Source organism: Pezoporus flaviventris, unplaced genomic scaffold (genome assembly GCF_033815535.1).
Source record: "Pezoporus flaviventris isolate CSIRO_AGI_PZ_B2104156 unplaced genomic scaffold, CSIRO_AGI_Pfla_v1 ptg000066l, whole genome shotgun sequence".
Lineage (NCBI taxonomy): Eukaryota > Metazoa > Chordata > Aves > Psittaciformes > Psittacidae > Pezoporus > Pezoporus flaviventris.
In genome coordinates, this window is record NW_026892614.1 from 11,672,638 (window position 1) to 11,684,839 (window position 12,202).

The window sequence follows — 12,202 nt, forward strand, 5'->3', positions numbered from 1 at the left end:
CTTGGCCCATGGGAGCACAAGGTGGGTCGGGCTTTGCTTAGCGGCCAAGACGGCTGGACACATCCACACGAACGCACCCAGCCGTGCACGGGTATCCCTGACAGGACACACAGCACCACGCAATCCGAACAGACAATTCCAGGCGCTTCCTTCCCTGCGCTCGTGCAACATCCGCGAAGCTCACGCACCTTCTATAGCACGCACCTACCCCGCACACCCCAGCGGGCGACGGAACCACGCCTGAGCTTCCCGCCGCACCTCCCACCGCCCCTCAGGGAGCCAGGTCCCGCCCGCCCCGCCGCGACCTGCGCAGGCGCGGAGCGGCTCTCCCGCTCCCCCCGCAGGATGGAGGTGGTGCTGGCCGACGCGCTGCTGGCGCGCTGCGGGGACCCCTGCGCGCTGCTGCGGGCCGTCTGCGCGCCGCTCTGCGCCGAGCGCGCGGAGGCGCTGCGCCTCCTGCTCCAGCGCCTGGCCGCGGTCGAGCCGCAGGCGGGGGAGGCCGAGGCGCTGCGGCGGGCAGCCTGGGAGGTGGCGCTGGAGCGGTGCCGGCCGCTGCTGTGCGGCGGGGAAGCGGCGGCAGGATGCGGGGAGCGGCTGCGGGTGGCGCGGGCGGCGCGGGGCGCGCTGCGGCACTGCGTGCAGCTGTGCGGGGCGCCGCTGGCTGCGCGGCTGGCCTGCGACGCCCTGTCCGAGCTGGCGGCGGGCGGCGGGGCGGGCGCGGAGGCAGCGGTGGAGGCGCTGGTGGCGGCGGCGCCGCGCCTGGAGGAGCCGGCGCTGGTGGCGCGGTGCGTGGCGGCGGCGCTGGCGCTGGTGCGGGAGGAGGGTGAAGGAGAAGCGATCCCGGCGCTGGTGGCCGGGCGGCTGCTGCCGGCGCTTGGCGGCAACGGCGCGGCCCTGCGCTACGTTTGGGAGGGCCTGCTGGGCGCCGGCGGCACCCCACGGGCCGGGCGGGCGCTGCTGGCCCTGAGCGCTCTGGCCGATGCGCTGCTGCCCCGGGGCCGGCCGGGGCCGGGGCCGGACGCGCGGCTGTGCCCGCAGTTCTGGCGGGTGGTGCAGGAGGGTCTGACCGAGCGGGACGGGCTGTGCCGGAAGCGGGCCCGGTACCTGCTGAAGCGGGCCCTGGACCTCAGCGGCGGTGAGCGCGCCGAGCTGCGCTGCCCCGCGGACGGCGGAGACGGTACGGCCGGGAGGGGAGGGGGGAGAGGGGTGCGGATGGACCCGGGCTGCGTGGCAGGGGTAACCTTGTTCGTTCTTTGTTTTCTTTTGTTAGACTCAAGTCTGTTTTGGTGGTCTGCTGAGGAGAATGAGAAACTCCTACAGTTTTGGGAAACTTACATTTTGGTAATGGAAACTTTGGAGGGAAACCAGGTAGGAGCGCTGTAAAATCGAGGCTTCTAGTATCATAGAACAGAATCATAGAATAGTTAGGGTTGGAAAGGACCTTAAGGTCATCAAGTTCCAACCCCCCTGCTTGTGAGGAACACCTCACGCTAAACCATGTCACCCAAGGCTCTGTCCAACCTGGCCTTGAACACCGCCAGGGATGGAGCATTCACAACTTCCCTGGGCAACCCATTCCAGTGCCTCACCACCCTCACAGTAAAGAACTCCTTCCTTATATCCAATTTAAACTTCCCCTGTTTAAGTTTTAACCCATTACCCCTTGTCCTATCACTACAGTTCTTAGTGAAGAGTCCCTCTCCAGCATCCTTGTAGGCCCCCTTCAGATACTGGAAGGCTGCTATGAGGTCTCCATGCAGCCTTCTCTTATCCTGGTTACATGTGATGCCTTCTGCAACAGTGGCTGTAAATGTTTTATTGCTCAAACCACTTCCACTTTGGGTGATTGAGGGTATCTAAATAAGCATTAACAGAAATATTCTTATTTTGAATTTTAAATATTTAAAACACAGTGCTTGTAATTCATTTAGTATAAGTTCAGAGCTGTCTTCTATCTTTGAATTGAAGAAGGAAAAATCTTCACCATAACTTATTGCAAGACCATGGGTAACCTGTTCCTTAGTGAAATCAGGCTGTTGCACTTTATGACCTTTTTTTAGTAGAGGGGACTACATCTGTATGGTAAAGCATTTGTGGCCTTGAGTGAAAGTGATTCTCAGTTTGAGTGTCCAGGGTACTTGGCAGAAAGATTCCTGTTGACTTGAAGCTTCTGTAATTGAATAGTGTTGTGTTGCTGACTACTGCTTGTGTGGCTTTGTAGTTATTTTATTTGTACGTAATTGTCCTGTAACTGAGAGAACTAGTATTTACTAAAATGTTTAATTTTAGAGATTAATGCTGCTTTATTATAATTTTGATGAATAGAATGATTGGTTATTGGGAAGCATTCTTATGATAGAGTAGCATGGAAGTACCAGTTTTTCTTCAGTGCTAAACTACGATTGTTACATACCGAGTGCAAGGATCAGTTGCATAGGCACTGTAAGTCTATTTAAATGCAGTTACATTGTCAATTACTATATTAATACAGTTGATAGTAAATTCTAGCCCATGAGTAAGTGCCAATTACTAAACTTGAGATATAAACTGACTACTTATATTACATCTGATTTGCATTTCAGATTCATGTCATAAAGCCAGTATTACCAAAACTAAACAGTTTGTTTGAGCACGCTGTATCAGGGGAAGGAGGTAAGATGCAATATTTTCTGAACCATCTCCTAACTATTAAGCAGTTAAATCACACTTCTTTTTTTTTTTTTTTTTTTTAATTCTGCTGTTTTAAATAGCAATTTTTCGTTATGTTTTGTTTCTCAAATTAGCTGGTGGCTGTTCCAGTTTTAGTGGGCCTTCTACATGCATAGGTTGCTTGGCAAACATGCATGGGCAGTGCCACTGCGCCAGGCAGAAGTCCTAGCATATACTTACTACTTACTATATTATCTTGAAATACTTTTTTCAATCAGAAATCCCAACTCAGTGGTCCTTTTGGACTATGTTTTGCTTAGTATGTTAATGTGTCAGTGTCATTTCTGTGTTGGTTTAGAAAAATTTGCTTTTGTAACAGGTTGTTGGTTGTTTCACCCATCATGGCACATGTGCATTTATAAACGAATGTTTGAGAGTGAGAATAAAACATTGACAAAGGAGGGCATTCTTCATTTTCTGGAGCTTTATGAAACAAAGCATCTTCCCAGTTCACTTGGTTTTTCAGAGGTAAGGCAGTTACTGTTACTTGCCAGAACAAATGGATGTTCTAATCTGTGATATATCTTAACACTAATTGCCTCAGTAGTGTTGGAGTTAGACACGTTCTGTAAAAATACCCTTTATTTAGCTGTGCAAGTGATAGCAGTATTTGTAAGTGGTGTGAGATATGGCTAGGCTAGAGAGAGTGCGTTTTTGAATGTAGTCATTCTTTCCCATATTTCAAAGTAATGCTAATTAAAGTTGGCTCCCAACTGATTGTGATTTTTTTTTTGTTTTTTTTTTTACCAGAAGTGAAATTGAGGGGTGATGGATGCTGCAGATTTTCAGAGCCCCTGAGCCTCTCAAAAATTAATGTTATTTGATTGAACAAAGTCTTGGATAAACATGGTCAACAGACTTCAAGTCTGTATATATTGTCTCCTATTCAGTGATGGATTTTGGAAATCCATTGTTAGATAACCCTGTGAAGAGGTGAACATATAATCAGTAATATACTGATGAGTATATTGCTGTATCCCATTAAAAACAACACTTTAAAATATTCTAGATGTGGGAAGAAATACTTTAAAGTTCTTTTTTTCTTTTATTAGTAAGCCTACACCTTTGTAAGGAATGATCTCTACTATATTGTTACTTCTTCCTTTCCTCCTTCATAGAAGGAATGTTGCCTTCCGAGGCTAACATTTCTGATTTATACAAATGAAGTCAGCCTCTTCACGACTAACGTGAAATCCTGTCAACCGTGAATCACACCCTAAATCTTTCTACTTGTGTTTGCCCTTGCCTTTCACTTATTTAATGTTAAATATCTTTTCTGCATCTGTTTCCCAAAAGTTTTTCTTACTCATCTGCACCTTTCACAATCCTCTGTGCAGTGTACCTAGTGGAAAAATTACTTTGCTTGTTTATTCACCTCTAGACACCTGGTCTGGTGGAAAGTGGCCCTGCCCATAGCTGGGGATTGGAAGTAAACGATCTCCAAGTCCTGTCCAACCCATTCTGCAATTCTCCTGCTACCCATTGTCTTTAGTTTCCTCTTTTTGCTCCTGATATTTAGTACTAGCAAGAGAATTCTTCATTTTCACTAAAAGAACTGTGTCCTTTTAAAATCTGGTGAAAAATGTCTTGTTATCCTCTGTGTAACAATGCCTTGCAAGTGTGCATTTAGCCATTGTTCTCGTTTCCTTTTGTCAGTTTGTTATTGGACCGTTAATGGATGCGCTCTCTGAAAGTTCCCTCTATAGTAGGTAAGACACTGATTTACATTTAGTTGGGTTTTTTTTAATGTATTGATTGTTAGAAATGTATTTTAATGATACATTTTAAAACATAACTGCTCTAAGTATGTGGATCAAGTCTGGGTAAAGGAAAACATTAATGAACAAGTGTTGCTGCACTTACTGACAGGTAAAGAGTTTTTCAGGAAGGGTAGGTGGGTGGCTGTAAGGTGAAGTAGGTTCAATTTAATCCTTGTCATAGCAACATGGGGATCCCTTAAGGGCCTATTTTACATCTTGTCAAGATACTAATTTGGAAGTGAAGTTAGATAGGATAAATGAATAACTTGAAGTATTTTTTAATCTTCTAATTTTCTTGCCACACTGAAAGAAGGGGCTGCTCTAATTGTTGCCAATTCATAACTGATTGAAGGGGTTTTCTGTCAGGGCCTGATTATCTTTTGGGAAATTAATACTTTTTTTACAGGAGACTACTTGCAGTTGACAGAGATGAGAAGTGGCCTCCCTTGGTGTAAATACATAAAGAACAGATAAAAGTTTGAGGATTTGCAAGTTGTACATTCAGAGTGCTGATGGTATTCAGTCCTTTGTGCTAACGGCATGGAGAGTACTGTGAATGGGGGATTAACTGCTGACTGCACTTCATACTCAACATTATGCCAGATACCATGGCTTGGGTGATTGAGCTAGCAGTCTGAAATTCAGTTCCAAATGATGTTGGAGGGGCCTTAACTAGCTGAACTTGTTAGGCAGCTAGAAAAGTTGATGCTGTCTCTTTATGCACTGTTAGAGCGATGCTGGATCAGTGCTTTATAATCTTCTCTGTTAGCTTATGCATTTCTGGTGACACAAATTGGCATATGTAGAGAAGGGTGCGCGTTTGAGTATACCAAGAATAGACAAAGTTATTATGGTTAATGTCAAACTGTATGAGAGAAAACTGTAAAATCTCATGACTTATGCTAATCCTTGATAGCCTGAGACTTCTCATGGGGCACAGATTGCCTCTGTTGGTCTCATGGAGTGTTTTTTGCACATTAAAACCTTCTGTGCTGGTTAGTAGTTTTCTGTATATTGACTTTGTAATTTTATTCCCTAGCACACTTACGTAGGTAATTTGTCTTAGCTGTTCTCCGAATCAACCTGGTCACCTTCTTGCTGTGTGCCACTGATCTTGTCATGTGGGCATTGGCAACCTGCTGCATGGAGGCTTGTGTCATTATGTGGGTGCAGGCACAGGGTTGAACTGACAATGACATCTCGTGCTATGGGCTCAATGCAAGGTGCTCTCAGCCCTGAGTAACCTAACCTGACTTGAGCCTGCACTTAAATGCTGCAGTGTGCTACTACCGTGTCCTTGTAGGTGCCCAGGGAGAGTCATGGTTTTGTGACCATCTCCATCCTCTGTGTGTTTGCTGGGTACTGTTGGAATACTGGGATAACTGGAGGATGAAGCTGATGCATTTCCATCTATTTGGCCTGTTGGAGCAGTCTCCAGCCATGAACTGCACTTTGGTTTTGTATAGGGGCAATCCTATTTGTATCTGTTAACATGCAAATTGTGTATTTGATATTCCAAACCCAACAGGACACCAGGTCAGTTAATGGGAGCCTGTCCTCCTTTGGGAATGAGGCTACAGAAGTTTTTGGCTACTTACATGATGCTTCTTCCAGAGGAAGAAAAAGGTATTTTTCAGTTTTACCCTTATTTTTAAATAAAAAAAACCAAATAAAAACTATGGACCCATTTTCCGTATCTCATGTAAACATTTCCCACTGCTTTTCTACATTACTTAAGAGAAAAAAAGGAGTAGTTCTTGTGGCAGTGGAGTCGCCAGAGAAGAGAGAAGTCTTCAGAGGCTTTGAGGGATGCTGCAGGGGCAAACTGAAGCAGTCTTGCTTTTTTTATTAAACTCCTAAGTTCTGAAGGTGAACAGTATTTGAAGATTCTTTTTACTTTATTTTCTGGTGAACATAATACTGTGTTGAGCAAGATCTTTAGAACTTTTCTTTTTTTAGGTTGTTTTTTATTTTAAGGCCTTGGTGTGTTGGGTTGTTTTTTTGCTTGAGCTTGTTGTGGAGGCTTATTTTGGTCATAGTGGTTGAATCGTGTACTTTGGTCTGCCATCACTACTCAGTTTACTAGGCATTGTCTAGTACTCAAAATTCTGTTACTGAATATAGTGATCAGTGCAGATCACCAAAGCCAAAATTAGGGTTATCTCCTTATCACACTGCTGTATTGACAGACATCTTTGGAATATACTTTTTTAATTGAAATAATTAGGATATTATTCTATTGGTTTGCATTTAATTTTCAGTAATGATCATGACGCTCTTCTGCTGGGGTGTTACTTAAATGTGTTGGGGAGCGCAGAACAAGAAATCACTCCAAATTGTTTGTTTTGTATTCTTTTAAGGTAGCTTCCTGTTAAAATTTATTCAGAAGATGACGAGTAGGCATTGGTGTGCTGTTCCCATTTTGTTTCTTTCTATGGCTCTGGCGTATATCCCTGAGTGTAAAATACTGGGCACTGAAGGACTTCATGCTTTGAGGTAAAAACGTACACATGGAAATGCAAATATTGAATTCAGTTTGAAGTGATTATTCCTTTAGTTTTGGCCTTAGTCCTGTCTGTCCCACTCCTACTTCTGTTTTAAATTTGTCAGGTTGTTTATCCAAGTTTTAGTATCAGTTTTTTAAATTACATATGGCAATAGCCAATAGAATCTTGGTTCTGGATTGTATGCTGTTTGATCAGGCAATGTTTGTGCCGTACTTTGTAGAATGGCTAATAGTTGTCAAATACATGAAAATGTTTAAACATCCCAAGTGTGTTTTCTACAGTGCACATTTTTCCTCTTTCCAGAGATGTCCTCCAGTGCACTATGATTACACATCAGATTTTGTTGCGCGGAGCTGCACAGTGCTATCTTCTTCAAACAGCTATGCATTTGACAGATGTGGTGAGTTTTGGTTTGGTTTTGTTTGGTTGTTGCTTTTTTTCCTGTTGTAAAAGAAATACAGTGACACTTTTAAACAGGGTAAACAGTGTTCAAAAAAGGGCTAAATACCACATGGAACAGCTGATTTGGTTGGATTTGTATGTTTGTGGGTTTTTTTTATTTTTTTAGTGACTATTAAAAAATTGGTCTGTGAGTTCAGATGATTTTTTTTCCCCTCCATTACCTTTTATTAGTTGATGTTTTCCTGTAGGTTTTTCCTGATTAGTCATGGAATAGCATTTTATTAGGAAATCCACTGTATAAACTTGGGTTTTAACGTGTAGAAACTAAACTGACTTTCCTGAAACACCTAAGAAAATAGAACTATTCAAAATACCAGAATTAGTATTATACCATTAATGTTGAAATAGCAAGACCTTAGTTGTGCAGTAATCAAAGTATTCATGTTTTGGTTGTTTTAGTACATGCTTGCTTTTTAGATGAGTAGACAGTCTTCCATGTAATGTGTTATGGTTATAAACTTGTCTGAACTGAGAATTTCCTTTTGGAAATACATAAATAGTACTTATCAGTGTCTCTTATTTATGTAAATAATTTAAAAGGTTTCTTCAGTGAATAGCACTATTCTTCTAGTCATTCATTAAACTTCAGATAGACATATTATTACTTGGGAATATTAAATGGTCTTTCTTGGTAAAGATAAGTTGGTCCCAAAGAGGAAAACACAAGTTTGTGTCATGGAAAGGGAAAAATAAGTATCTTTTCCTGAAACTGTTGCAAGATAACAGTAAGCTTGAGTTGTTACATAATTGTTATCTGTTGTATATTATGTTGGCAACTGTTATCTTCAGGGCAAAGTGTCCCTCCCAGAAGTTTCAAGCTTTCTTCTGTCACTTAGACCAGAGGAGTCCCTAAGGAGGGATACTATGTTATGGATGGAGGTGAGAACTGAAGCTGGTTTTATGTTCATCCGATGTTTTTTAATACCTATACAAATGCATGTTTTATTATTGCTAATTTCATATTTAAATAGCTGGTTTTGCATTCTGGAATTTCTGTATGTGGAATTCTGATGGATTGATGTTTTACTTGAAAGTTGTGATTTTTAAAGTTTTATATATATATTTTTATATATATATATGTATTTTTTTTAATGCTAGAGGTGTTAATGTTAACTCCAAACAAATGATTAAGCAGATTCAAAGTGGAAGAATTCTAAGGTGTTGAAGGTAAGGTGAGGTTAGGGTGAGGAAAAAAACATGAATTTTTCTTTTTTCATGCAGAAGTTCTCAATTCTGCAGAAGAAAAAGTTATTTCTTGAGGCAGAGTTGTGTTTTTTGTGTTTTGTTTTTTTTTTAACTCTTTCAGAGTATATATGCCCCAATTCATTGTGTTTCCTAGAGCTAATCTCAGTATTGCAGCTGTTGGGTGCAGTGTTTCTCTAATAATTTCACAGTATTAGCCATGATTTCAGTCGGCATGCTTAACTGACTTGCTTTAGTTTTACCATGCTTAGTAGCAAGGAGGTTAAGCTTTAGCATATTGAAGTGCGAAACTGAATTGGATTTTACTCAGCTGAGTTTTGTCTTATAATGGTATCAATGATCGCTTTTGGGGCATTCTGAATTACTCTCTGGAAAAAACTTTTTCCATGTTAGTTAAAAGGGAATAGTCTGCTAAGCCCCAAGGTAGCTCCATTAAACACCTCTCATAGTGTGGATTTGTTGTTGCAACAGCTCATGTTTTGATAGTGCTTTTGTGTGCTGCTGTTACATTGGTAATTTCAGTATACAGCTGGCAGACATGGTTAAGTAGTAATGTACTGTTTTTAATTTAGCTTTGCAGTTGGTTGCAAGCGAATGAAAGATGCTTCAGAAAGTCTGTAACCTCTGATTTTGAACATCAGGAGACACCATCATTGTGCCAATATGTGTGCAGTCTTGTGGGAGAGTACCTTAAGACTCCAGTGTCTGAAAGTAAGTTAAATGTTTATTAATATTAAACAAAAAATTACTACAGTCCTTTGAATTTTAGAATAGTTGCTTGTTTGTTTACATTGTAATTTTGGTATTATTATATTATATTATTATATTGTACCCATTGGGTAATGATTTAAACCAAAGGAGGGGAGATTTAGGCTGGATGTGAAGAAAAAACTGTTCACAATGAGGATGGAACAGGTTGCCCACAGAGGTGGTAGATGTCCCTATCTGTGGAGACATTCAAGGCCAGGCTGGATGTCGTTGTGGGCAACCTACAACCTGCTTATTGAAGGGAGGTTGGACTAGATGACCTCTGAAGGTCTCTTCCAAACCAAACTATTCTATGATTCTATATCTATTCAAATTCTACCTTATTTGTGGTGTTCATGATACTTAAGTTTGAAATTAATTTTCTAATTTCAGTTTCCCTTTGTAAAAAATACAGTCCTGCAGCAATTAATTGAAAGTTAAGCCTTAATTTTAAATTCTAATGCCACTGATTGTCTGTTAAACGTCTTACTTTCTTGGAGGTGTGTGAAAATGCCAGTGTTTTGGTTTTGTTTTTTAATTTCTTTTTGGCAGAATAATTCTTGTTCTTCATATGCCTTTTAGCTGGTCAAAATCACAGCTGATGTTTCCGATGAAACATAGTGGTATTATGTTCTTGGTTAACTTCATTCGAATATCCTAATGTATCTTTAAAAGCAATAGAAAAGTCTTTTGGGAGCCACTACATAATATACATTACTACATAATATACATTACTACATAATATACATTACTACATAACATAACACTTAGCCTGAAATTGATTTCAGCATAGAGACCAATGATATTAGCCTCCTTGAGGTGTAGAAGAAAAGCAATTATGTTTGTGTTTAGTTTATATCTAGATAAATAATGCAAAATATTACTAATACTCTTGCTAGAATTGTTTTGCTACTAATTTATTAAGCTATAAACCCAAAAGTTTTAGAAATCCATATGAAAGTATTTTTTAAATACTGTGGAAATCTTAAAATATCTTTAATCAGGAGAAAATTGCTTTATGCCTGACTGGTTTGAAGCTAAGCTTGTCGCAACAATGATTCTGTTGGCTGCGGATGTGGAGCAGATGAGGAATAAGCACAGGTAAGTATGAAATACCTTATTTTACATTTCTCTCTTTTAGAACCCCTTCAGTGCTGAAGGATCTCATAGAAGCCTGGTTGAATCAGGAAGCTGTCCATTTTTCTCTGTCCACTTTCAGTCAGCCTGGTTATTTTTTAGTCTTGTCCAACTGTTGCTGTAAACATACCGGGTAACATTTCTAAAGATACTTAAGTGATTTGGGAACGTGTGTCCTATTTATTTCCATAAGGGACTTCAGCACTTAAGGCAGATACTCAGAAGAAGACTTTCTTTTTAATTTTTGTTTTTGTGTAGTGGAAAAAGCAACATAGAATGGATTGAACTAGAGGCTTTCTTGAACCCTCTTCTGGATGTCTTGATGAAACTTGGCAGTAATGCTTACATACCAACACTGAAAACAGATAAAAGCCTACAGCTTCTCTTGAAGTTATTGCAGACCCGTTCGTTAAAATGTTCCAATACGCAAGATGGTTAGTGATATCTTTAGTATACTGTGTCTTTTATTACTTATAGTCTAACTAAAACTAAGGTACTTACTGTTTTAAGGCTATATTGTCAAATTGATACTAGCCTAGAAGTGTTAAATGTAAAAGTTGACCATATGGCGTATCTGTTATGAAATAGAGCTGTGGGTCCAATCCTACAGGAGCTTTTCTGAAGGTGTTCCAAGGAGTGGGAATTGAGAATGTGGAAGCCTTCCAAGAAAGCAGTTGTTACCCATTAGAATTAGATTTACAGTGCTTAACCAACTTGCTTTAGTTTGACTGTGGTTAGAAGCAAGGAGGTAAAGCTTTAGGACAAGGCTGCTGATCTGAATGTCTGGGAGTTTTATATTACCCTCCCCACCTTGATGGTGCACTTTAGCTTATAGACCTTTCAGGAGAGTCTGAACAAAAAACATGGGGCCATGGAGTCCTTTAGCATCCCTTTTGTGAGAACTTGCTCAGTTTGTAACCAGGATAGACCTACTTTCTTTCTCCTGAGAGTAAATGAGGATCTTCATTATTTTCCTGAATTAGGATGCTGAACTGGAACAAGAGGGACCTTAGTGTTTGGTTTCTGCTTTCCCAGATTATTTGAGGAATTTTTTTTTAGTGTTTTTATAACATGGAATATAAAAGTAGTTTTGGAGTGGGGACCACAAATCTGAGTTCTTATGTGGGGAAAAAATATTTCAGGTTCTGCATCCAGGTTTCATAAAGATGTCTAAATGCAGCCCCTAAGTAAATCCTTACCCCCATTTTGAAAAGTGCTTTATATATTCGCTCCCCTTTTGAATTTTAGCTGACTGAAGTATTGAGCATTAGGCAGGCTGTTAGTTTATAATGTGGGATGGCCTCTGCTGAAGTGGATTCCTTCAAATGAAACTAAACTGGAAGATGAGCCCCAGCCACCTGTGTGCATTCAGTCTACAACACAAGGCTAGAATAAGCTAAGGCAGAACCCTACAAGACACATGCAAGTGCATGTTATTAGGGTAAAGAATTGAACTCTATAATTTATTTCCTTGTGTGCCTTACTTCCTTCTGTTCTGGCTAATGTAGATGTAATGGATTGCTCCTGTTTTGGGAATTTTGACACCTGACTTAATGTTAAATTCTGCTAACAGAGTTCTTAAGGTCTGGAAAGATGAGCCTTGCAGTATCTCCATCCCTTTGAATGTGCCTATAGGTACTTTAGTATGGCTTGTTCTCAGTAGTCTTTCAAGAGGTT

General features: G+C 41.0%; 1 protein-coding gene across 2 annotated transcripts in view; it reads left to right on the plus strand.

The window, feature by feature from the left end:
- The first annotated feature begins 340 nt into the window (after positions 1 to 340).
- TARBP1 (TAR (HIV-1) RNA binding protein 1) overlaps positions 341 to 12,202 on the plus strand; it is a 34,083-nt gene continuing 22,221 nt past the window's right edge. For both annotated transcript variants that reach the window (XM_061471250.1, XM_061471251.1), the window contains exons 1-12: positions 341 to 1,177; positions 1,271 to 1,368; positions 2,583 to 2,652; positions 3,029 to 3,177; positions 4,366 to 4,418; positions 5,998 to 6,095; positions 6,830 to 6,965; positions 7,280 to 7,376; positions 8,228 to 8,317; positions 9,214 to 9,352; positions 10,393 to 10,489; positions 10,784 to 10,959. In XM_061471250.1, the coding sequence (XP_061327234.1) occupies positions 346 to 1,177; positions 1,271 to 1,368; positions 2,583 to 2,652; positions 3,029 to 3,177; positions 4,366 to 4,418; positions 5,998 to 6,095; positions 6,830 to 6,965; positions 7,280 to 7,376; positions 8,228 to 8,317; positions 9,214 to 9,352; positions 10,393 to 10,489; positions 10,784 to 10,959 (2,035 nt within the window). In that variant the 5' untranslated portion in view covers positions 341 to 345. The remainder of the gene's footprint in view (positions 1,178 to 1,270; positions 1,369 to 2,582; positions 2,653 to 3,028; positions 3,178 to 4,365; positions 4,419 to 5,997; positions 6,096 to 6,829; positions 6,966 to 7,279; positions 7,377 to 8,227; positions 8,318 to 9,213; positions 9,353 to 10,392; positions 10,490 to 10,783; positions 10,960 to 12,202) is intronic.